The 25919-nt window shown below is 41.9% G+C and overlaps 1 protein-coding gene across 2 annotated transcripts in view; it reads right to left on the bottom strand.

Annotated features, from left to right (window-relative positions):
* Nucleotides 1-17781, bottom strand: part of PGPEP1L (pyroglutamyl-peptidase I like) — a 49354-nt gene extending 31573 nt beyond the window's left edge. The window contains exons 1-2 of one of the 2 annotated variants that reach the window (XM_029238919.1): nucleotides 17430-17781; nucleotides 10268-10320 (exon numbers count right to left, since the gene is read on the bottom strand). In XM_029238919.1, the coding sequence (XP_029094752.1) occupies nucleotides 10268-10320; nucleotides 17430-17463 (87 nt within the window). In that variant the 5' untranslated portion in view covers nucleotides 17464-17781. The remainder of the gene's footprint in view (nucleotides 1-10267; nucleotides 10321-17429) is intronic. The other variant, XM_029238921.1, reaches the window with a different exon arrangement.
* Between the last annotated feature and the right edge of the window lie 8138 nt (nucleotides 17782-25919).

The following is a 25919-nucleotide window of genomic DNA, read 5'->3' as shown; positions in this document are numbered from 1 at the left end:
GAGGGGCTTCCTCCACCGAGGTGTGGGTTTCCTCTTCATCCTCGCGGCGGGGGGCCCTGCGGCCAGGCTGCTTGTGTGGGCTCCCACTGCTATGGGAGCAAGCCTTCTGCCCAGGGCCAGGCTCTTCATCATGGGCTCACATATTCTCCATATCCTTGTGCCATTTCAAAATGAGGATACAAGGACAGTCTTACTTCAGGCTGTACAGGGGCCAGCACGAACTGTGGACAGTAATATGGCTACTTCTCTTCCAACCCATAAGATGGGTTCACACTACACAGTCGCCGGATTAAAGAAATAAGGTATAAGAAATCATGAAAAAGGGTTCAAGTGAGTTGGGGTTATCCAGCCTTCGAGGTCAAATTCCACACAACCCATCCAAGTGGTTGCCCCGGAAATGATTGGCACTGAGCTGGTTGCTATCACAGGTGAGGTCCCTGCACATTACAGGGAGATGTTGGGGTCTCCTTGTATCCTCATGCTGGTGACTTTTATCCCAGATCTTCCTGTATTAATCAAGAAAACAAAACAAACCCCACTGCGGGCCAGATTGAAAAAATGTTCAAAACTGTCTGTCATACATATGGTCCGTTTTCCCCTAGGTTGGAAAAAGTTTTATCATGGGATTTTAGGAAAGAAAATAAAGCAGAATCAAAAGAAACAATTTACTTCTACTTGGAAAGGCAAGCAGTTACCTGTCTGTCCCTGAGTGTAGTCTGCACAACTCATCCTTCATTCTAAAGCATTCTTCAGCTTGGTGCTTCTTTTTCTCTTCTGATTCACTGCCTTTTGTTCTTTATTATGCCTTTTTTTTTTAATTTTTTAATTTTTATTTATTTATTTATTAAAAAAATTTTGTTTTTATTATGCTTTTTTAAAGCAACATGTAAGAAAGGCACAAAGCCACCTCATCTCTGGAGTATAGAGAAGCTATTCTGCATATCAAGTTGATCAAATCTGGCAAGAGCTCTGATCTCTTGGCCCCCCAGCCTGGGTTTATTTTAAGTGCAGTTATATAATATCCTAGCCCAACTGACCCAGGGTGTGTTTTACAAAACCCTTGTTTTATTTGCTGCCTTTCCAGGCTCAGGCACTTCTAAAAGAGTTCAGGACATAATTTCTTTTGAAAGAATATGAGGTGGTACTGGCTCCAAAATGAAAGCGTTCAGAAACCAGGAGATAATGCTCAGCCATTGCATCAGTCAGGGGATGAGGCTTACGACTGGGGAGGGCAGGGTGCCCAGCACAGGCCAGCCTAGTGTTAAAGTCTTTGGTACATGCTGTTGATAAATAGCGTTAAGTCACCCTTCTGGGAGTTTATAGGAGATGCCTTTGTTCATTGGGAACTTTTAGCATTTATATTATTTTTCTGTATTTTCCTTCTTTTAAAACAATCTCCCATTTAAGAGCAACCACAACAAAAATGCATTCAAGTTATTATTTAGAGGTGAAATAATCTCAGAGGTGAAATGCTGTTGAGTGTAGAACTGCACTCTTTTCCCTCTCTATCATTTCATACATCCCCACTTACAATGCCTGGCATGGAGCAGGTACTCATGAGACGTTGGTATTCACAAGGTTGACTTCCAGTGGGAGGATGCAGGAGGATAGAAAAGAATGACAATCATTCACGTATCCAGTCAACACATAGCCACTGGAAGGCTTGCTTCAGGCCAGGCCCTCTGTGGGGATGGGGGTATGTTGATGCTGGTCTCCACAGACAGTGTGCTGCTTATACTGACTCTGGGAGGTGTGTGCCCTCTTGTGCATTATTTAGTCCATCTAAGCCTGTTTCTATATCTGTATAATGGGTCCAATGTATATATCTGAACTAGCTTGGACCTTTGTCTTAATACCTAACTTAGATGATTAGCCTTACAACAGATGCTCTGTTGGCCATATGCTGGCACTTTCAGTGGATACTCCCAGGGAGGTCCCAAACCAGAATCAGAAGGTCTAACACTGAGCGGAGTCTACACACACATTAGTGGAGGTCACTGAATAACCGTAGATGGTGCAGGAAGAGAGCCTGGTCTGAGGACTGAGAGTGAAGTAGCCTTTAAAGAGACTGCCAGTGCCTCTGCCCTGGAGCACAACACCAGAAAGAAGGAGAAAGAAGAAGCTAGAGATGGATAGCAGGGACCCGTGGAGAAGGCAAATGGGTGGCAGAGGGCACTGAAGCTGGGCTTGGGTTTGCTTCCTCATCAGCTGGTAAGAAGGTTTCTGTTCTGGTCACATTGTGAGCAAGAAGACCAAGCAGCAGATCATCTTGTCTGTGTCTCAGGCACTGGCGGGAGAGCTTCAAAGACGGTAAAGATGAACTCATGACAGAAAGCCAGCCATGATGACGTGGATGTAGGGCTGAGGCATTTGGGTGAATAGCCTCACTTTGCTCACCCCTGGGTCACTGGGTAGTGGGTCTTGATATTTCTTGAGTTCTAGGAAGTTTAAAAGCCATTCTTTTTTTTTTTTTTTTTTTTTGGCCATGCCACACGGCTTGCAGGATCTGTTTCCCAACCAGGGATTGAACCTGGGCCCCGGCAGTGAAAGCACCGAGTCCTAACCACTGGACAGCCAGGGAATTCCCTAAAAGCCATTCTTGTGCTGGAAGAGGTCCTCTTCTTCTGAACCAAGTGTTAATTTCCCCCAGGGGAAGAGTGAGGCAAGTGGGCTGAACCTGGACTTCACTCAGCAGGACCACCTGAGACTGGAATCTAGGCATGGCCATTTCCTGGCACATGTCCCCAGGCCAGATAGCCAACCTCTGAGCACCCATTTCCTCACCTGCAAAATGGGAATAACAGTATCAACCTCTTTGGACTGTAGGAAGAATTCAGCAAGCCATTCTGCATGAAGTGTCTGGAGCACCCAGCGCATGGTGGTTTAGAGAATTTATTCCCTCTTGCCTTTATCCTGTCCTTCACTGCTGCTTCCAGATGGCCTTCCCAGTGACCTCCCAGGGGTGCAGCTTTTTCTCACTTTGTTTTAGGTTCCTTTCTTTCATACGTTCTCCAGAATGAAATTAATCTTTTCCTCTTCAGAGTCTCATAATGTAGCACTTCTCAGAATCTGCTCTGGGTTATAATTATCTTATTCATGAGCCATCTCCTCTCCCTACACAGGAACCCCTCTAGGGAACTGTGATATGAGAAAGAGTATATCTGGTCTTTGTCTCCAGTTCCAGGCAGAGAGCTTCAAAATTCTTGGAATTTCTGGAGCAACAGGGGTATCTTTGTTATGCTGCTGGGGTGCCTCATGGTGGTTCCTTGATAGCTGCAGGATGGGACCTGGTCACCAGAAAAGCCAGCCACATGACTAGAGGGTGGGGACTTTCAGCTGCCTGACCTTCAGGGAGGGGAAGTAGACTGGAGACTGAGTTCAATCACATGGCCAGTGATTTAACCAACCTTGCCTACACAATGAAGCACCAATAAAACTCTGCATGTGGAGGTTCCATGGTGCTTCCTGGTTGATGAATGCATTGATGTGCCAGAAGGGTGATGCGCCCTGACTCTGTGGGGAGAGGGCATGAAACTTCTGCATTTGGGACCCATCCAGAATTCAACCCATATGTATCCTTTATTTTAAAAAATGGTAAGTTTAGTGCTTTTCTGAGCTCTGTGTGTCATTCTAGCAAATTATCAAAACTGTGGGGGTCATGAAAATTCCTGAATTTTCCCAAAGCACAGGTGACCTGAGGACCCCTGAAATGCAGCTGGTGTCTGAAGCGGGGGCAGTCTTGTGGAGAACTTTGCCCTTAATCTGTGAAATTTGTGTGTACTCCAGGGGGTTAGTGTCAGAATTGTACTGCAGTACACCTGGCTGGGGTGGAATAGGAACAGGAAGAGATTGATGTGTTAGTAGACTGTCTTCCAAATCAGGAACTGAATAAATATAGGTTGAACTAAGAAGAGTTGACTTAATATTTTATATCCATATCAACATTGTTATTTCTTTGGCCTTCCTCTGATTTGGGGCAACCCCTAATATTGGGGTCTTGGTGGCAGATAGAGCCTGGCTCCCCCGACAAATGCTGAAAAGGTCAGTCTCACTGTGGCCAGGCCAGGATCAACCAATCAGGCGCACTCATCTTTGACTCTGAATCACGAGCAAATCTCTCTGATAGAAGAAACATCCATCTTCCCAGGGTAACAATAATGCCACTGGGAGTATGCAGCAGCCAGTGCCATTGGGACAAGCTACAATAACTAGTATTCAGCTGGACAGCAACAGTGTATTCATCTACCTTGTTTCCTATGGGGTGATTTTTTTGGTCCCTTTGATTAAAGTTTTGTTCATTTTTTTCTTATTCTGTTTTGTTTCCCTGCTCTCTTGGAAACCATGTACTCTATTTCTACTCTTTCATAGTTACTCTTGAAATTTTGCCACACATATATAATTGGGATTTATCCCAGGGATGGAAGGATTTTTTCAATATCCACAAATCAATCAGTGTGATTCACCACATTAACAAACTGAAGAATAAAAACCATATGATCATCTCAATAGATGCAGAAAAAGCTTTTGATAAAATTCAACATCCATTTATGATAAAACTCTCCAGAATGTGGGTGTAGAGGGAACATACCTCAGCATAATAAAGGCCATACGTGACAAACCCACAGCAAACATCATACTCAATGGTGCAAATCTAAAAGCATTCCCTCTAAGATCAGGAACAAGATAAGGATGCCCCTCTTTCCCACTTTTATTCAATATTGTTTTGGAATTCCCAGCCACAGCAATCAGAGAAGAAAAGCAAATAAAAAGAATCCAAACTGGAAAGGAAGAAGTGAAACTTCACTGTTTGCAATGACTATACATTGAAAATCCTAAAGATACCACCAGAAAACTACTAGAGCTCATCAATGAACTCAGTAAAGTTGCAGGATACAAAATTAATATACAGAAATCCATTGCATTTCTATACACTAACAAGGAAACATCAGAAAGAGAAATTAAGGAAACAATTCCATTTACCATTTCATCAAAAAGAATAAAATATCTAGGAATAAACCTACCTAAGGAAACAAAACCTGTACTCAGAAAACTATAAGACACTGATGAAAGAAATGGAAGATGACACAAACAGATGGACAGATATAACATGTTCTTGAATTGGAAGAAACAATATTGTTAAAATGACCATACTACCCAAGGCAATCTAGATTCAATGCAATCCCTATCAAATTACCAATGGTATTCTTCACAGAACTAGAACCAAAAAATTTTTAAAAATTTGTATGGAAACAAAAAAGACCCTGAATAGCCAAAACAATCTTGAGAAAGAAGAATGGAGCTGGAAGAATCATATTCTCTGACTTCACACTACTATAAAGCTACATTAATCAAAACTGTATGGTACTGGCACAAAAACAGACACATAGATCAATGGAACAGGATAGAAAGCCCAGAAATAAACCCCTGCACTTATGGTCAATTAATCTACAACAAAGGAGGCAAAAATATACAATGGAGAAAAGACAGTCTCTTCAATAAGTGGTGCTGGGAAAACCTGACAGCTCCATGTAAAATAATGAAATTAAAACATTCTCCTGGGACTTCCCTGGTGGTCCAGGGGTTAAGACTCCATGCTTCCACTGTAGGGGGCGTGGGTTTGATCTCTGGCTGGGGAAGTTCCACATGCTGCATGTGTGGTGTGGCTGAAAAAGCAAAGAAAAGAAAAAAAGAACATTCTCTAATACCATATAAAAAAATAAACTGAAAATGCATTAAAGACCATAAAAGACCAGACACTATAAAATTGTAAGACCAGATACGATAAAACTCCTAGAGGAAAACATAGGCAGATTGTTCTCTGACATAAATTGTAGCAATATATTTTTTGAATCCATCTCCTAATGTTAATAAAAGCAAAAAGAAACAAATGGCTAATTAAACTTAAAAGCTTTTGCACAGAAAAGGAAACCATAAACAAAATGAAAAGACAACCTACAGACTAGAGGAAAATATTTGCAAATGATGCAACCCACAGGGATTAATTTCCAAAATATACAAACAGCTCATACAGCTCAATATCAAAAAAACAAACAACCCAATCAAAAAATGGGCAGAAGACCTAAATAGACATTTCTCCAAAGAAGACATACAAATGCCCAACAGGAACATGAAAAGATGCTCAACATCACTAATTATTAGAGAAACGCAGATCAAAACTAAAATGAGGTACCACTTCACACCAGTCAGAATGGCCATCATCAGAAAGTCTACAAATAATAAATGCTGGGGAGGGTGTAGAGAAAGGGAAGCTTCTTACACTGTTGGTGGGAATAAATTGGTGCAGTCACTATGGAGAGCAGTACAGAGGTTTCTTAAAAAACTAAAAATAGAGTTACCATATAAGCCAGCAATCCCACTCCTGGACCTATATCCAGAAGAGACGAAAACTCTAATTCAAAAAGATACATGCACTCTAACGTTCATAGCAGCACTATTCACAATTGCCAAGACATGGAAACAACATAAGTGTCCACCAACAGATGAATGGTTAAAGAAGATATGGTACATATACACAATGGAATATTACTCAGCCATAAAAAAGAATAAAATAATGCCATTTGCAGGAACACGGATGGACCTAGAGATTATCATACTAAGTGAAGTAAGTCAGACAGAGAAAGACAAATATCATATGATATCACTTATATGTGGAATCTAAAAAAATGATACAAATGAACTTATTTATAAAATAGAAATGGACTCATAGACATAGAAAACAAATTTACAGTTACTAAAGGGGAAAGGTGGGGAGGGATAAGTTAGGAGTTTGGGATTAAGATACACATCACTATATATATAAAATATATAAACAACAATGGCCTACTGTATATAGCAAAGGGAACTATATTCAATACCTTGTAATAACCTATAATGGAAAAGAATCTGAAAAAGAATATATATATATATATTCAGCTATATATATACATATATACAATTGAATCACTTTGCTGTACACCTGAAACTAATACAACGTTGTAAATCAACTATACTTCAATTAATATATATATTATATATAAATATAAATATATATAATTTAACAAAGTCTGAATTTGATATCAGGATGCCTGTCTATACAAGGGCCTTAGAAGACTTAAACTTCAATCACTCATCTTAACTTCTATGCCTTCATTGTCCTATATTTTAGTTCAATCCTTTATTTTTAAACTTACAATTAGCCATTTATTATTATTATCATTATTAATAAATAATGCTAGTTTAGATTTTACCTTTGGGCTCACAATTCCTCTTTGCATCTCACACCATCTTTCTGGGATAATTTTCCTTCCTTCTGAATGATATCCTTTACATGTTCCTTTAGGGTTGTGCCTGCTGGTAGTAAACTCTTGATGCTTGCTTTAATGAAAATGTCTTCATTTCATCCTTGTTTTGAAAAATAATTTTGCTCGGTATGCAATTTCAGGTTGACAATATTTTTCCAGCATTTTGATGATGTTACTCCACTGTTTTCTGGCTTTTATTGTTGTTTTTGAAAAGTTTACTCTCAGTCTAATTGTATTGTCTTTTGTAGGTGACCTGTCTTTTTCCCTGACTACTTTCAAATCTCCTTGTCTTTGGTTTTCTGCAGTTTTACTGTGATGTGTATATGTATTGATTTTATTTGTTTTTGCTTGGTATATTTTATACTTCTTATCTCTGTGGATTTATGTCTTTCATCCAATTCTGCAATAGTCTCAACCATTACCTCTTTGGCTAGTGCTTTATTTCATTCATTCTCTCCTTATGGAACTCCAAATAAACATATGTTCAAATATCTCATTTTATTATCCATATTTCTTAATTTTTTTCATTTCATTGTCCATCTCTTTATGCTGCCCTTTAAACAATATCATCAGAGCTATCTTCTAGTTCATTAATTTTTCTTATCTGTTTCTAAACTGCCATTTACATGTATTTCACATACCATACAATTTACCCATTTAAAGTCTATAATTCATTGCCTTCTAGTATATTCACAGAGTTGTGCAACCATCACCACAGTCAATTTTAGAACCTTTTCATCAACCCTAAAAAAAACCCATACCCGTTAACAGTCACTCCCTATTTCCCCCAATCCCCCACTCACCTGCCCTAGGCAACCACTAATCTACTTTATGTCTCAATAGATTTGCTTCATCTGGACATTCATCTAAATGTAATCATATAATATGTGGTCTTTGGTGAGTGGCATCTTTCACTTAGCATAATTCTAAACTGTCTTTTAAGTCATCTGTTAAATTCTTCACTTCAACAATTGTGTTTTAAATTTCTATAAGCTCTATTGCTCCCTTTTTCAATTTGCCTAATCTTTTGATAGTTTTTGTGATTTTATCATTACTTCTTCAAGCATTCCATATATAATTATGTTATTTTCTGATAATATCTAGCAGAATGATTTAGAACAAGTTTTTGAGGTTCTAAATCTGCTTCTGCTCATTCTTACTGAGGGTAGTTTGTTTCTTTGAATATTTGGTGATCTTTGATTGGAAATAAATGTTTAGTTTATCTTAGTTTGTGGAAAATCTAAGGTTTTAAATCCTCAAGAGAAATTGCATATGCTTTGCTGGGAGTCAGGGGTGCTAGAGACCACAGGATCTCCTTTCAAGGGTCTGGCTTACAGTAAGAGCCTTGGTTTCATTCTATCCCCTTTGCTAAAAACAATGTTGATAATGGCACGTGCCCCCCTGCCTTTTGTGTGTTAGGGTGGGGGTGCTGACCCTCACCCCTTCAGGCTGCAGCCCTGGGTATGTGTGATGTATTTCTGTGCATGGCATGACGTATATGGGCTTTCCTTTACTACTACGTGTCCAGCAATGCACAGAAGTTCTATCTTATCTAGTTTATCTACAGGGGAAGGGATGCTCAGAGCACCTAGTTTGCCATTCTACTACCTCTTCCTGGAAACCCCCGGCCTGCTTCTGTTTCTGCCCTTCTGCCCTGATTCTCCAGCTTTATTGTGAATCTTGAGTCTACAAAATAATCCCCTCCCTCATTCCATTTCCTGTGTGGATCTCCAAAGTCCAATTCTATTTGCCCACAACTGAGAAAACTGACGGGTAGAATAGCTTCTTAGTAATAAGAATGAAATTTGTGAGAACCAGCAGTTGCCCTGCCATGCTCTGAGGGCTTTATGTGTGTTAATTCCTGTAGTCATCACAACCTTCCCATTTTACAGATAAGAAAACTGAGGCACAAAAAGAAGGACTCAGGGCCCATTTGGGATTCAGCAGAAAAAGTCCTGTTTTTCGAGGAACTGGCTACAAACACCCAGGAACTCATAAAGCCCTGACCTGGCCTTTCTGGCATGTTGTGTGCAGCAGTGAGTCTTGGCAGTGAGTCTGGGGTTCTCTGAGTTTTTTTGCTGGTTGAAAAAAACCCAAGTTCTAACTCAAGAGTGGAGAGTTTCCTTGACCGCGTCTGTGTGGACAGGCTAAAAAATGAATGCTACAGTGGCTGCAAACGCACGATTCAAGTGGTTTTGCTGCATTTTCAGCTTGACTGGGTAACTCTGAGAACAGACTCAAGATCCTACCTTTGGCTTGATCCAACAGAAGCATGAAATTGATGGTCAAGTGTGAATAAGTAGCCAGCTGTGCTCTGAGCCTCTAAATGACACCGTGTGGGGACTGGTAGGAGTGGGGCAATTGCTTCAGGGTGGAGAGCTCTGTTCTACGGATGAGACCCCTCTTCACGCCCTGTCTGAGGACATGCTCTCTCCTGGCTGCTTTCTTAAAAATGAAGCCATGTTGTTTATAATTATAACCATGTATTAAGCTCTTACCCTGTGCCAGGCACTATGCTTTAAAAAAGCTGCTTTTACAGACTTACTTGCTTCACACACCTACCTCTTTTACTCCTCAGAACGACCCTGTAACATCAGCACTATTATTCTCCCATGTCATGAATGAGAACACCAGGGCTGGGGGTAGTGACTTTCCCGACACTCCACAGCCAGAAGGGGTTCTCAGCTCTCAGGGCAGCAGAGCCTTCCTGGGCCACTCCCCATCCTTCCCAGGGGTGTCCCTTCAGCCTGTTTTCTTTACCACTGAGCCAGATGGGCCCCCTATGGGCAGGTGAGTCACAACCCAAGGACAAAAAGCTAGCTCGTGTCCCCGGGCACCCAGTGTGTGTTTTCTCCTCTCCCGTGTGGATCTGGTCACCAAGGAGCCTACGTGCTGGATTTTCTCAGAACCACAGAAGGAACCAGCTGGATCGTGCACTCCTGGGTCTGGGCTTAGAGGGTTTTTACCTTTACTGCTTCCCAGCTGGAATTCACCAGGTGCTGCCGGAAGGGCCCGAAACCTGAAACCAAAGAAAGCCTGGTTTCCTCAGGCCATGCCTTGGGCCACGGTGTCTCTGCTTCTGTGCTGCTCCCCGCACCTCCTTGGGGACCTCTTGTGATTCCCTGGGCCATCAAGGACTCCACACACCCCCTTTCTTGTGGAGGCTTGCAACCTTGCCCGCCTGGAAGCATTTTCCAAGTCCTCTTGTGTGAGGCATCGTAGGGGGGCCCTAAAGGAATGTGGGGCTGATCCACCACCAAGTAGGAGGGCTCGAGAAGGTGTGAGCACACATGTCCAGTTAAAATGCATGCTGTGTTGAGGGACCAGAAACACACCCATGTGAATATGCCCAGTTGTCTGTTAACAAAGGTGCAAAAGCAATTCAATGGAGAGGGACAGCCTTTTAACAAACGGGGCTGGATAAATCAGACACCTATAGGCAAAAAAAATGGATCCCTCAGCCTGCACTGTATACAAAAATTAATTCAAAATTGATCATGGACTTAAATGTAAAAACTAAACTTATAAAACTTTTTGGGGAAAAAAAAGGGAGAAAATCTTGGGACCTAGTGTTAGGCAAAGAGTCCATAGACTTGACACCAAGTGTGTGATCCATAAAAGTAAAAACTGATAAAGTGGATCTCATCAAAATGAAAACCTTTTGTTCTGCAAAAGACCCTGCTGAGAGGATGAAAAGATACTCTGCAGACAGTTGTAAATCACATATCTGACAAAGGCATTGTATGTAAATCGTATAAGAAAACTCTCAAAACTCAACTTTAAAAGACAGTCTAGGGACTTTTCTGGTGGCGCAGTGGTTAAGAATCCACCTGCCAATGCAGGAGACACGGGTTTGAGCCCTGGTCCGGGAAGATCCCACATGTCACAGAGCAATTAAGCCCATGAGCCACAACTACTGAGCCTGCACTCTAGAGCCCACGAGCCACAACTACTGAGCCCGCATGCCACAACTACTCAAGCCTGCGCGCCTAGAGCCTGTGCTCTGCAACAAGAGAAGCCACTGCAGTGAGAAGCCTGTGCACCACAACGAAGAGTAGCCCCCGCTTGCCACAACTAGAGAAAGCCTGCATGCAGCAATAAAGACCCAACGCAGCCAAAAATAAAAAATTATTTAATTAAAAAGAAAAAAAAAGACAGTCCAGTTAGAAAATGGGCAAAAGGCATGAAGAAACATTTCACTGAAGAGGATATACAGGTGGCAAATAAGCACATAAAAAACTTTTCAACATCATTAGCCATCAGAGAAATGCAAATTAAAATCACAATGAGGGCTTCCCTGGTGGTGCAGTGGTTGAGAGTCTGCCTGCCAATGCAGGGGACATGGGTTCGAGCCTTGGTCTGGGAGGATCCCACATGCCACAGAGCAACTGGGCCCGTGAGCCACAACTATTGAGCCTGCGCGTCTGGAGCCTGTGCTCTGCAACGAGAGGCCGCAATAGTGAGAGGTCCGCGCACAGCGATGAAGGGTGGCCCCCGCTCGCCGCAACTCGAGAAAGCTCTTGCCAGAAACGAAGACCCAACACAGCCAAAAATAAATTAATTAATTTTTAAAAAAAGCCATAAAATCACAATGAGATGTCACTACACTTCTCTCAGGGTGGCTAAAATAGAAATACTGGTAACACCCAAAGCTGACAAGGATGAAGAGGAACTAGGTCACACATACATTGTTGGTAGGAATGTAATGGTACTGCCACTCTGGGAAATGGTTTGACAGTTTTTTTTAAAATTGAAAGTGGACTTCCAAGCACTTGCACTGCTGGACATTTACCCCAGAGAAATGAAAACTTATTTTCACACAGAAACTTGTACACAAATGTTCACTGCAGCTTTATTTGTAATAGCTCATAGCTAGAAACCAACTCAATATCCTTCAATGAGCGAAAGGTTAAATAAACTGTGGTTCATCTAGATCACAGAATACTACTCAGCTGTGAAAAGAAAAAAGTAGAAACAACCCAAGTGTCCATCAACTGATGAATAAACAAAATATGGTATTACCCATACAGTGGCATATTATTTGGCAATAAAAAGAAGTGTTATGTTACAACATGGATGAACCTTGAAAACACGCTCAGTGAACGAGGCCAGTCACAAAACTGTATGATTCCATTTATGTGAAATGTCCAGAAGTGGCAACCTATAAGGACAGAAAGTAGATTAGTGGTTGCCTAGAGCTTGACTCTGTGTGTGTGTGTGTGTGTGTGTGTGTGTGTGTGTGTGCGCGCGCGTAGTGGGGGAGTGGGGATGAGGATTAGGGAGTCGAGTTTCTTTTTGGGGTAATGAAAATATTCTCAATTGACTGTGTTGAGAAACGCATAACTCTGTGACTACTAAAAGCCATTGAACTGTATGCTTTAAATGAGTGAATTGTATAGCATGAGAATTATATCTCAATAAAGCTGTTAAAAAATTGCTTTAAAAGCGAAGGAGGGCTTCCCTGGTGGCGCAGTGGTTGAGAGTCCGCCTGCCGATGCAGGGGACACGGGTTCGTGCCCCCGTCCGGGAAGATCCCACATGCCGCGGAGCGGCTGGGCCCGTGAGCCATGGCCGCTGAGCCTGTGCATCCGGAGCCTGTGCTCCGCAACAGGAGAGGCCACAACAGTGAGAGGCCCGCGTACCACACAAAAAAAAAAAAAAAATGAAGGAATTATTGGTATAAACAACTTGGAAGAAGCTCAAGGGAATTATGCGGAGTGAAAAAAAGCCAACCTCAAAAGGATACATACTGCATGATTCCATTTACATTGGGCTGGCCAAGACGTTCATTCGGGTTTTTCCATAAGCTCTTATGGGAAAACCTGAACGGATTTTTTGGCCAACCCAATACAATATTTGTAAATTATAATTTACATCTATAAACATAATTATAGAGATGAAGAACAGATTAATGGTTACCAGGAGTTAGAGATGGGGGAAAAGGGTAGGTGTGGCTATAAAGGAGTAGTTCGAAGGAGCCTTGTGATGTTGGTACAGTTATTTATCTTGACGGTGGTGGTTACACAAAGCTACACACGTGATAATACCACATAGAGTTATGCATGCATGTGCACACACACACACACATACATACTGAGTTATACCAATATCAGTATCTTAGCTTTGATATTGAAGATGTTAACATTGGAGGAGGCTGGGTGAAAGATGCAGAGGACCAGTGTATACATTTTCTTTGCAAATTCTTGTGAATCTATAATTATTTCAAAATTAAAAGTTTAAAAAAGTGTGAGATTTGGTCCAGCATTTCTCAAATGCTAATACACATGTATATCTTATTAAAATGTAGAATCTGATTGGGCAGGTCTGGGGTGATGCTGGAGATTCTGAATTCCTAACAAGCTCCCCAGTGGTACTGATGCTACTGGCCCTTGGACCACACTTGGAATAGCAAGGCTTTGAACAACAACTAGGATCAGAATACAGAGGGGGGAGAGAAGATGGGTGGAGGTGGTTAGGGAAGTCTCCTGGAGGAGGTGGCGGTGACCCAGGACTTCATGGGGGAGGAGGAGGCAGAGAGGTTGGAGGGGCTGAGCCTGGGCAAGGTGAGACCCAGGAGAGGCCTCACTCTGGGAAGGAGCTTCTGGATGAGGTGTGTGGATGGAAGGGCTTGTTCCTAGAACTGGGAACACTTATTTACACTGTGTACTATTATGTAATTTAATTGCAATGAAGATTTCTAATAAAACGCAGTTAAACAGAATTTTGCTTTGGGGAGGATAGCAAACCTCCTCTGAGACTAGCTTAGGAAATGTGTCCTGCTGCCTGGGGAGAAGGACACCGTCACCCTCTCAGTGTTGCAGCTGCTTATTTTTACGGCACCCACACCATGCAGTGACCCCGCCAAAGCTCAGGCCGTGGCGCAACAGCAGCCAAGAGTGGTCAGAGACCTCAGTGTCTGGGTTCAGGCTTCTGTTGTTGCATCTCAGCCCCACCACTTAGCAGCTGGGTGACGTTGAGCAAGTTACTTAGCTTCAGTGCCTTGATTTTCTCATCTGTAAAATGCACACTAATTATAATAATCTAAAAGCGTTGTGCAGATTAAATGAATAAAACGGAGCATTTGCAATACTGCCTCAAACACAGGAAGCAGTGTCAGCGTTCTCCTTCATAGTTGTTATAGTTACATACCTCCTGGGACCTCTGGACAGATTAAACAATGCCATGTACAGCACATATTGTTTCCAGAAGCTGGTAGATGCTAAACAAATGCTAAATCCTTTTATACTGTCTCTCTGGGCAGCGTGGGATGGGCTACAGCTAGACCCTCACTCTGCCCTGATTCTCTCTGATCATTTGATGCCACCATTTCTCAGCCCCAAACCCCCTGCCTGGGCACCGTGCCTATCAGTCAGGGGCCCTGTCCTTACTTTTCCATGTTGAGATTTCATGTGTACTTTAGGCCTCTATTTCTCTCTCCAGAAATTGAGAGGTCTATACTGGTATGTATGTGTGTGTATATATATATCTGCATATATATAGAAAGAGATTTATTATAAGGTATTGGCTCATGTGATTATGAGCCACAGGCTGGAGACCCAGGAAAGCCAGTGGAGTAAATTCCAGTCCAAGGCTGAAGGCCCGAGACCCAGGAGCACCAGTTTGAGGGCAGAAGAAGACTAATGTGCCAGATCATGCCTTCAGACAGAGAATTCAACCCTCCTCTGCTTTTTTATTCTATTCAGACCCTATTCAGACCCTTAATGGATTAGATGAGGCCCACCCACACTGGAGAGGGCACTGCTTTACTGAGCCCACCGATTCAAATGCTAAAGCTCTTCCAAAAACACCATCACAGACACATCCAGATAACGTTTAACCAGATATCTGGGCACTCCGTGGCCCAGTCAAGTTGACACATGAAATTAACCATCACAAGCCCTTTAGGATGGTGTGCCCAGGAGGAGGGACCAGGACCCTGGGGGACCCTTGCTTCATCTCTCCTTCAGTGTGGCCCATGCGCAGAGCTCAACAGTTCCTGCCTGGCCCCTGTAGGGGAGGTCAGCCGCTGTCAAGTGGGCCTGTGACTGGTGGGCTCCCTTCAGGGTGGGCACTGGGCTGCAGCTAGAGGTGACTTTCTCCAACTCAGCTTTACCTGGAACCCAGCTGACATTTTGAGTTCCATCTATCTGATTCCCGTGATGTATTTCTCAAATCATCAGATTCTGAGATGGGGAGGAGCTACGATTAAATACCTACCTCTGAAACCTCACCTCCACCCCAAACCCCAGACCTCAGGTCTTTAGAGCAGGAGTCAGTTCTGGAGAGGGCTGTGCCTCTGAAATTCTGGAACCTCTGGGTCTAGAGCACCAGCAAGTTTGACTCACAAAGGGTGAAACTTTCTCAGGGAATAGAAAAGTTTGCGACACGATGTCCCAGGAAGCTAGTGGTGTTTTCTGACTTTGACTGAATCTTATAGAATAAATAAGGCTGGAGTTGCCGAGCAAAAAAGAAAAAGAAAAAAACGAAAATACTGAGATTAAGGAAAAATCACTGAGAAATCAGGTACCTCCTGGGATGACTGTAGGAATACTAAAAATGCAGTGACACCAGAAAAAATCACATGCTGCTTTAGAATCATACTCAGATCAGTGTATGCAGATCATTTCTTATCTGTTTTCAATTAGGCAAAACAACTCAGCAAATGAAGGTTTGAAGCTCTTGTTTTGCAGGGTCAAATCTTACACTTTAAACTTGGCAGGCCCTCGAGTGGAACTTGTGAAAAGGGGCTGGAGAAATCTCTTGGAATCAAGAGAGGCCCTCTGGAGGGAGGCAGGTTTTCTCACTCTCCCATCGTCATCGTTTGGTGCCAGTCCGAATGTCTTGATCTTAAGGCAGTTTGTCAGAGCCCTTGTTCCCCCACCATCTGTCTATGTGCCAATTGTCTTGGTGAGATTTACACGTGAAGCAAAACCAATTAAACGAAAAGACTGCCCTTAGCAGCTCAGAGCATTTTTAATGAAGGAAGGCCACACTCTGGAAGCCAGTGAGCATTCCCAAATCGCAGCTGATTATCAGGTACTTCATCAAACAATCCAGAGTTTGCCAGCAAACCACAAGTTGACAGGACAGAGGCAGGGGTTGATGTGAGTCTAAGCCTTGCCCTGGTGCTTCAATATTCATATTTCATTTGTGACAAGTGTCACATTTATCAGGGGTACAGTTTCCTTAGGAATTCAAGGGTAATCTGAACCAATCTCTAATACCCAAAATAACACAAATGAGAACAAGGGAGATAAAAGGTTTTCGAAAGAACTTTCTTTTTCTCAGAAGGTTAACAGGAGTTTGATTATAGTCTGAAAATATTAAGATAGGTAACTTTCAATTTTCCACACACACAGGAACCCTTCTCGCTTCAATGTTTCCTTCATCCAACACAATTCAAAAAACTTAAAATATGCCAAATGTGTCTGACTAAAAATAAAGAGCTTTGTGAAGAAATCAAGCCCTCCAGGGACCAGCTGTGACAACGACTGGGGGTGTCTGGGGTTGATTTTGAATGTGCCGGCGAAAGGCAGGAGTGGGTGGCTACCATTCCTTCTGAGTTGACCTTCTGGGGTTCAAAGTCTCTAACTGGTGGCTCTCAGAGGGTGCTTAGAGTTCCCTGGGTGGCTAAAAGCCCTCTAGTTTTGTAGGGGAGCTATGTGCCCCTGTCGAGGTGGGTACTGTAGATGGACTGTCTCAGCCTTATTAGGCTCTGTTCTTTCTGAGTCCCCTGCTCCCCCTTCCTTGCTATGCAGCTGTACCCCAGTGGATGCCACATGGGCCCCAGACTCGGACAGACGGCGCCAGCCTCTGCCTCCCCCCTGATGGGCTGAAGGACAAGGTCTGAGCCTAAGCCACATGTGGGCACCTACTGTGTATGCCACTCAAGGGTTATTTGAAGTGAATGACAGGACAGAAACAGAAAAGCCTCTCTGTCCCCTGTTTTTTTTTTTTTTATTTTTAATAGGGCATAGCAGGAAGTTAGCTCCATCTGGAATTATTGGAACCACCAGTTGCCACTCTTTTTTCCCCATGAGGGAACTTTATGACCAGGATCAGGCAAGTGCGCATTCCATGGTCAGGCTAAAAGCAGCAGCAAGTGGGAAAGCAGAAAAGTCGTCTTACCAGTCACCATCACGCAGCTGGACTGGGAATCCATGAAACCGGAGTTGGGAGGGCGCTTCTGCGCCTGCGCGGGTCAGAGGCCCGGCCCTGGGCGCTCCGAGCGCCGCGCGCCCCTCCCGGCTGGTCGCGGGCCTCCCGCTGGGGTGGGGACCAACCACCCCGCCCCGCAGCGTTTTGGGGGCCCTGAAAGACTGAAGACTCTGGGGTGGGGCGCGTGGAGGGTGTAAGACAACCCCCCTCCGAAAGCAGAAATAGCCAGCTCAGGACGCACAGGCTGCGGCAACAGAAAAGTAGTAGGTCGGAGCGCCATCAGGGTCTTTCTGGCCACTTGGGGGCGGGGTCATTTTGTTGGTCGGTGTGTTCGAACGTGAGCCACGAGTCTGGCGACCAACTGTCTCAGTTTGCCTGGGACTTGGATAGGACGGGGGCTAAAAGGTGCTGAAACCCGTACAGCCCCAGTGAGTCAGGATGGTGGGGACCTTACAAGTTGTTTTGTTTAGACCTTGGCTTGATGAAATTTGGTAGCTCTTGAAACCGCTTTTGCAAAATATGTTTTAAAAAAAGGAAAAAGAAACCAAAACCACAGATGAAGCTTATAGTTAAAAGTGATGGTTGAAAGCACCTGCGGCCGGTAAGCTGTGGCTCCGCAGGCAAGTTAACCTGTGCCCCACCCGCTTCTCCTTGCAGCGAAATGGGGATGATCGCAGCACCGCTTCCTGGGTGGAGTCTTACCCCTGCCCACTGTCCCCGTACCTCCCACAGCCCTGGGGGCAGAGGCTCACTCGGCCAGGGGTGTCTGCTTGGGCTTCCCTGGCTGTGCTCTCACCGTCCCCAATTCTGCCTGCATCAGTGCTGAATAGGGCGCTTGACTAGCTACACGCACCACTAAATGCTTTTGCATGTCACCTGGCTCTGTAGCCCATTCCTCCTCCTTTTTGTGTCACGGTAACCAAAAGAGCTAACATTCGGGGCTAGTTATGCGACATCTTGACCTTTCAGACTATACTACTTAAAACAAACAAACACCTTTTTTAAAATTAAAAATACTTTTTACAAAAGCTGTCTAATAAGAGGTACAAAAACCATCATTCTCTTTCCCCATCTGGGCATGGCCATGAGAGGCTCCATCCAGGGGCGGCCAGGAGAACCCCACCAACCCCAGCATCATACTGCTTCCCCAGGTTCAGACTACTCCTTAATAGAGGGCGTGACCTCTTCTTAATTCCATCTTCTTAATTGGCCCCCTGATAAACAATACACCTTAATTGGGATTGCTGCCAAGGAACTAGAGTCCACCTGATGCCTTCCTGGGCCACTGAACAAACGGCCATTCCTTTTTTTTTTTGCGGTACGCGGGCCTCTCGCTGTTGTGGCCTATCCCATTGCGGAGCACAGGCTCCGGACGCGCAGGCCCAGCGGCCATGGCTCACGGGCCCAGCCGCTCCGCGGCATGTGGGATCTTCCCGGACCGGGGCACGAACCCGTATCCCCTGCATCGGCAGGCAGACTCTCAACCACTGCGCCACCAGGAAAGCCCCAGCCATTCCTTTTAATTGGCCCCTGGTGTGGGCTGCAGGCTTATTTACAGCAGAGAACAGGTGGGAAGAGGCATCTGCCCCCAGTGGCCTTCCCGTGCCTGCTCTGGGAAGATGGGACCAGCTTGTTTTGCAGAGGATATAGAGAGCTTTGCATTTCACCCTATTTTGAGATTAGACAATACAAAATTACAAGTTTGAGAGCAATTAACTGGTTTCTCATATTCTCACGGTTGATGTTCCCCACGACCACCTCTGGTAAATGGCTCCCCTAGTTCATGTCACTCACCTAGTCCTTCTATCAAGAGGGCTTTGCTTGTTCATCACAGTTATAAACGAGGCGACTAGATCACTAGAAATGCCCACATTTATTAAGTTGGTTGCTGCTAAGGTCAAATTCTGATATCAACATAACTAACGAGGTCTGGGTATCTAACTTGTTTACTAATGTTACTTACTAGTTTACTAATGTTAACTTATCAGACCTCAAAACAGACTCCTCAACTGCTAAGACTGTCCGTTTTTAACAGTGCTACTTTTCTGATAATGAAGCTTCAATTTTTACTTTTCTATGTTTTTCAGGATTTGACATGAGCCATTCCTATTTTAACTGCAACTGGGATGTGTCCTAGAATTTTCACTTTCCCATAATTCACTTATTATGTCCTAAAATTTCCTCTAATTTTGCAGTTAATGAAAAAGAAAATGAGAGACATAAACTATTTCGACTTAGCCACAGTGACATTTTCCCCACTTGAGGGAAAGACACACACACATTCTCATTCTCGAAAATGAGAACAATTCAGAGAAGTATGGATTTTGAGGTCTGACATTTGCACTTTTATTTCTTTTTCCACTGTAAAAACAAATGGTCTCTAACAATTGCCGATGTCAAACATAATCTTTAGGCCGATGAAATATAGTAAGCCTGAGAATGAATACGGCAACTAAAGAGAGATGTCTTGTTAACAAAAAGCACAGTGGTCTTCCTTACAAGTTAGATTCCCGGGAGGAAAAGTTTGTAATCATATTTGACTCTGGGATTAAGAGGGCAAGGTGTGACCCTCTCTCACTGAACCGGAAAGCAAGCAGCAGTGTGCACGTGTTCTCACCAGGGAGGACAAATGGGGTTGCCAAGATGACAGTATCCCAAGGCCTAAAATATTTCTTGTTTTGAACCAAACATATAACGTTGTGGGGTTAGTTTTAAATTGCTTATTGGCAAGTTGTGACTTCCTGCTTAAGGAAGAAGGATTAAAAAGTTTGTTTATTGTCTTTGACACAAACAATTCTTGCAACATATTTTGTACACTTCACATAAATGAGATGTAATCAAACTGGTCAAATTCCTCTTGGGAGGTGGAGAATATAAATCAGCAAGAAGTACTGGTGGTTAAAATGATAATAATAACAACGACAGCAATACTCCTCTGTCAAACATCACTGCTTCCAAATCAGCTACTTACTCTACCATAAAACATAGAACTCCTAGCCAAACTGCCTCTTGTCAAAGCACTAACCAGTTCTCCAAAAATGTCAGTCTTCTAAGGTAGACTTTGGGAATCGCCCTCTCCTATTACTTTGCCTTTTCAGCTTAATAGTCCAACAGGGGTGGATACACAGTTTCTGTAAAGAAGTAGATGGTAAATATTTTAAGCTTTGTGGGCCATATGGATTTTCCAGCAGCCATAGATAATATGCAAATAAGCAGGCGTGCCAGTGTACCAATGATTATCTATGGACGCTGAAATTTGAATGTCCATGTGTCATAAACTATTATTCTTCTAATTTTTTTCAACTATCTACAAATGTGAAAATTATTCTAGTCCACAGGCTGCACAAAAATAGGCAGTGGGCTGGGTTGGGGCTGTGGGTTGTAGTTTGACAAACCCTGCCCTAGAATATAATTTTTCTCTGGTATGGAACATGATAGAGCTGGTGATAAAGTGACCTTGTGGTATACATGAACAAATTTTCAATTAAATGAGTAGATTTTAATTAAAATAAAACCAAGGATTAAGTAATTCAGAATGTTCCATCAAAAACCTCATTGCTTTCCTTTTTTTCGTTAGGTTCACCCGGTGTTAAATTAGAAGAGCATTCTGAATAAATGTGATAGACAGTTTTGTGTTCAAAATGATAGTATTTATGATTTTTACCACTGTGGAATTAGCTCACTGAAGCAGTTATCAATTAGTATTTTTTCTCACCCATCTATGTGTAATTGCTAGTTGTCCTAGGCGAGATTAGGCTCCAACACCCAGGTAAGGAAGGATCCTGAAGCTGTACTTCATTATTTTGGAGGATTCAGGTGCCATATATTCATGCCTTATTCATGCCATATATTCATCTTCCTACTAAAGCCTCGCTCTCAAATGCTTATGACATTTACTCATTTAAATATAAAAAATTTGAGACTTTTATAACATTCTGAAACAACCGTTTAAAACTGGTTTAAAACAATGAGGGAATTGCTATGTGAGAGATCATATAATAATGCTGGGATTATCTTTAGCATTCCATGGGAAACTGGTATAGAAGATACAAGTTTTTATAACTTCACCTACGCAATATGAATTAATAGCTTGAAAAATTAGTGTTTTAAAATTTCTGACAGTCTGCTGTGATACATCATAGGTAATAGTTTCCTTACATTTTATAGGAGAAAGTTTTGCCTATATTTTTCTTCTGTTTTGTATTTTTCCCTTTGACTTTTACTGTCTTGATTTTTTTTTCCTAAGGACTACATTTCCTTGACTGAAAAGTAACAACTGCAGCTACAGGAATTGGTTTATTTATTGAAATCCAGTAGCTTCCTAGCCCTATTGTTTAAATACTGTATTTTTCTTTCGAATTTCACAAATATCTTGGGAATGGCTAGAGCAGTTGTGTTCTTAACACTGAGGAAATTCCTGTGTAGATAAATGAGGCCAGATGGAGGACGCATCAGAGCACTTAACCTCCTGGAATGAAGGGAGGACCATACTGAAAACATGCTCCAAGCCCCTATTTTCCGGTTTATATATATAAACAATATTTTTTCTTTGTTAGAGTTAAGGGCAATTTTGGTGTCAAAAATGAGTGCCATGTGCCTGAGTAAGTTTGAGCAAGATTTAGAAATCCAACAGCTGATTTACAGACCATCTGATAGTCTACCTAGAAATTCTGTGATAATTGACTTTAGAAATTACTGGACCTCATAAAAGTGGCTGAATGTAAGACTGGCATTGACCCAAGCTAACGGTTTTCTTATATACCAGCAATAACCGATTGGTAAATGTAATTGAAGAAAAGAAAGAGCCATTCAAAATAGCTGGCAAATGCCAGAAATATATAGGAATAAACCTAGCAAGGAATATATGAGATCCATTTGTAAGAACTGTAGAACTTTGGCCAAAAAAAAAAAAAGATAAAAGATAAAAGTAACTCACATATCTGCTGACCTGAGGTGCCAGGTGCAGCCATTTTGCACTAGGAACTCTGGTCTGAAGCGCCAGGTAAGAAGCCTCTATGTTACACCCTATGAAACTAGACGAAGCAGGAAGGAAAAGTGAAAAAAAGCTGCACTGATGAGACCGCAAGGGAAGACTACCTACTATCAAAGAAAGACTCCAATTCATCTCTACTTAAAAGGGGTTCTTGCTGCTCTGGCTGGCTGTCAGGCCTGAGCCTCCGAGGTGGGAGAGCTGAGTCCAGGACATTGGACACCAGAGACCTCCCGTTCCCATGTAATATCAATCAGCGGGAGCTCTCCCAGAAATCTCCATCTCAACACTAAGACCCAGCTCCACCCAACGGCCAGCAAGAACCAGTGCTGGACCCCCCTGCCAAACAACTAGCAAGACAAGAACACAACCACACCCATTAGCAGAGAAGCTGCCTAAAGTCATATTAAGTTCACAGACACCCTAAAACACACCACCAGACATGGACTTGTTCACCAGAAGAACAAAATCCAGCCCTACCCACCAGAACATAGGCACTAGTCCCCACTACCAGGAAGCCTACACAAGCCACTGAACAAATCTCACCCACTGGGGTCAGACACCAAAAATAACAAGAACTATGAACTTGAAGCCTGCGAAAAGGAGACCCCAAACACACTAAGTAAGTTAAAATGAGAAGATAGAGAAATATGCAGCCAATGAAGGAGCAAGGTAAAAATCCATCAGACCAAACAAATGAAGAGGAAATAGGCAGTCTACCTGAAAAAGAATTCAGAGTAATTATAGTAAAGATGATCAAAAATCTTGGAAATAGAATGGAGAAAATAAAAGAAATGTTTAACAAGGATCTAGAGGAACAAAAGAGCAAACAAACAATGATGAACAACACAATAAATGAAATTAAAAATTCTCTAGAAGGAATCAATAGCAGAATAACAGAGGCAGAAGAATGGATAAGTGACCTGGAAGATAAAATAGTGGAAATAATTACTGCAGAACAGAATAAAGAAAAAAGAATGAAAAGAATTGAGGACAGTCTCAGAGGCCTCTGGGACAACATTAAATGTACCAATATTCGAATTATAGGGGTCCCAGAATAAAAAGACAAAAAGAAAGGGTCCGAGAAAATATTTGAAGAGATTATAGTCAAAAACTTCCCTAACATGGGAAAGGAAATAGTCAATCGAGTCCAGGAAGCACAGAGAGTCCCATACAGGATAAATCCAAGGAGAAACATGCCACGACACACATTAAATCAAACTATAAAAAATTAAATATGAAGAAAGAGGTATGAAAAGCAGCAAGGGAAAAGAAACAAATAACATACAAGGAAATCCCCATAAGGTTAACAGCTGATCTTTCCTCAGAAACTCTACAAGCCAGAGGGAGTGGCAGGGCATATTTAAAGTGATGAATGTATAGCTGATTCACTTTGTTATAAAGCAGAAACTAACACACTATTGTAAAGCAATTATACTCCAATAAAGATGTTAAAAAAATAAATAAATAAATAAAGTGATGAAAGGGAAAAACCTACAACCAAGATTACTCTACCCAGCAAGGATCTCATTCAGATTCAACAGAGAAATTAAAACCTTTACAGACAAGCAAACATTAAGAGAATTCAGCACCAACAAACCAGCTTTACAACAAACGCTAAAGGAACTTCTCTAGGCAGGAAACACAAAAGATGAAAAAACATACAAAAACAAACCCACAACAATTAAGAAAATGGTAATAGGAACATACATATCGATAATTACCTTAAATGTAAATGGATTAAATGCTCCAACCAAAAGACACAGATGGGTAAATGGGAACAAAAACAAGACCCATATATATGCTGTCTACAAGAGACCCACTTCAGACCTAGGGACACATACAGGCTGAAAGTGAGGGGATGGAAAAAGATATTCCATGCAAATGGAAATCAAAAGAAACCTGGAGTAGGAATACTCATATCAGACTAGACTTTATAATAAAGACTATTACAAGAGACAAAGAGGGACACTACATAATGATCAAAGGATCAATCCAAGAAGAAGATATAACAATTATAAATATTTATGCACGCCACATAGGAGCACCTTAATACATTAGGCAAATGCTAACAACCATAAAAGGGGAAACTGACAGTAACACAAAAGTAGTAGGAGACTTTAACACCCCACTTTCACCAATGGACAGATCATCCAAATGAAAATAAATAAGGAAACACAAGCTTTAAATGATACATTAAGCAAGATGGACTTAATTGATATTTATAGGACATTCCATCCAAAAACAACAGAATACACTTTCTTCTCAAGTGCTCAGGGAACATTCTCCAGGATAGATCATATCTCGGTAAAATTAAGAAAATTTAAATTGTATCAAGTATCTTTTCTGACCACAATGCTATGCAACTAGATATCAATTACAAAAAAAAAACTGTAAAAAACACAAATACATGGAGGCTAAACAATACGCTACTAAATAACCAGGAGAGAACTGAAGAAATCAAAGATGAGATAAAAAAATACCTAGAAACAAATGACAATGAAAACACAATGACCCAAAACCTATGGGATGCAGCAAAAGCAGTTCTAAGAAGGAAGTTTATAGCAGTACAATCCTACCTCAAGAAATAAGAAAACTCACAAACAAACAACTTAACCTTACATGTAAAGCAATTAAAGAAAGAAGAATAAAAAAACTCCCAAAGTTAGCAGAAAGAAGGAAATCATAAAGATCGGATCAGAAATAAATGAAAAAAAATGAAGGAAACAATAGCAAAGATCAATAAAACTAAGAGTTGGTTCTTTGAGAAGATAAACAAATTGCTAAACCATTAGCCAGCCTCATCAAGAAAAAAAGGAAGAAGACTCAAATCAACAGAATTAGAAATGAAAAAGGAGAAGTAACAGCTGACACTAGAGAAACACAGAGGATCATGAGAGACTACTACAGGCAACTATATGCCAATAAAGTGGACAACCTGGAAGAAATGGACAAATTCTTAGAAAAGTACAACCTTCCAAGACTGAACCAGGGAGAAATGGAAAATATAAACAGAACAATCACAAGCACTGAAATTGAGACTGTGATTAAAAATCTTCCAACAAACAAAAACCCAGGACCAGATGGCTTCACAGTTGAATTCTATCAAACATTTAGAGAAGAGCTAACACGTATCCTTCTCAAACTCTTCCAAAATATAGAGAGGGAGGAATACCCCCAAACTCATTCTACGAGGCCACCATCACCCTGATACCGAAACCAGATAAAGATATCACAAAAAAAGAAAACTACAGGCCAATATCACTGATGAACATAGATGCAAAAATCCTCAACAAAATATTAGCAAACAGAATCCAACAGCACATTAAAAGGATCATACACCATGATCAAGTGGGGTTTATCCCAGGAATGCAAGGATTCTTCAATATATGCAAATCAATCAATGTGATACACCATATTAATAAATTGAAGGTTAAAAACCATATGATCATCTCAATAGATGCAGAAAA

This window comes from Monodon monoceros, unplaced genomic scaffold (genome assembly GCF_005190385.1).
Source record: "Monodon monoceros isolate NGI ecotype Baffin Bay Population unplaced genomic scaffold, NGI_Narwhal_1 Super_Scaffold_21, whole genome shotgun sequence".
Lineage (NCBI taxonomy): Eukaryota > Metazoa > Chordata > Mammalia > Artiodactyla > Monodontidae > Monodon > Monodon monoceros.
This window is presented reverse-complemented; position numbering and strand designations above follow the sequence as displayed.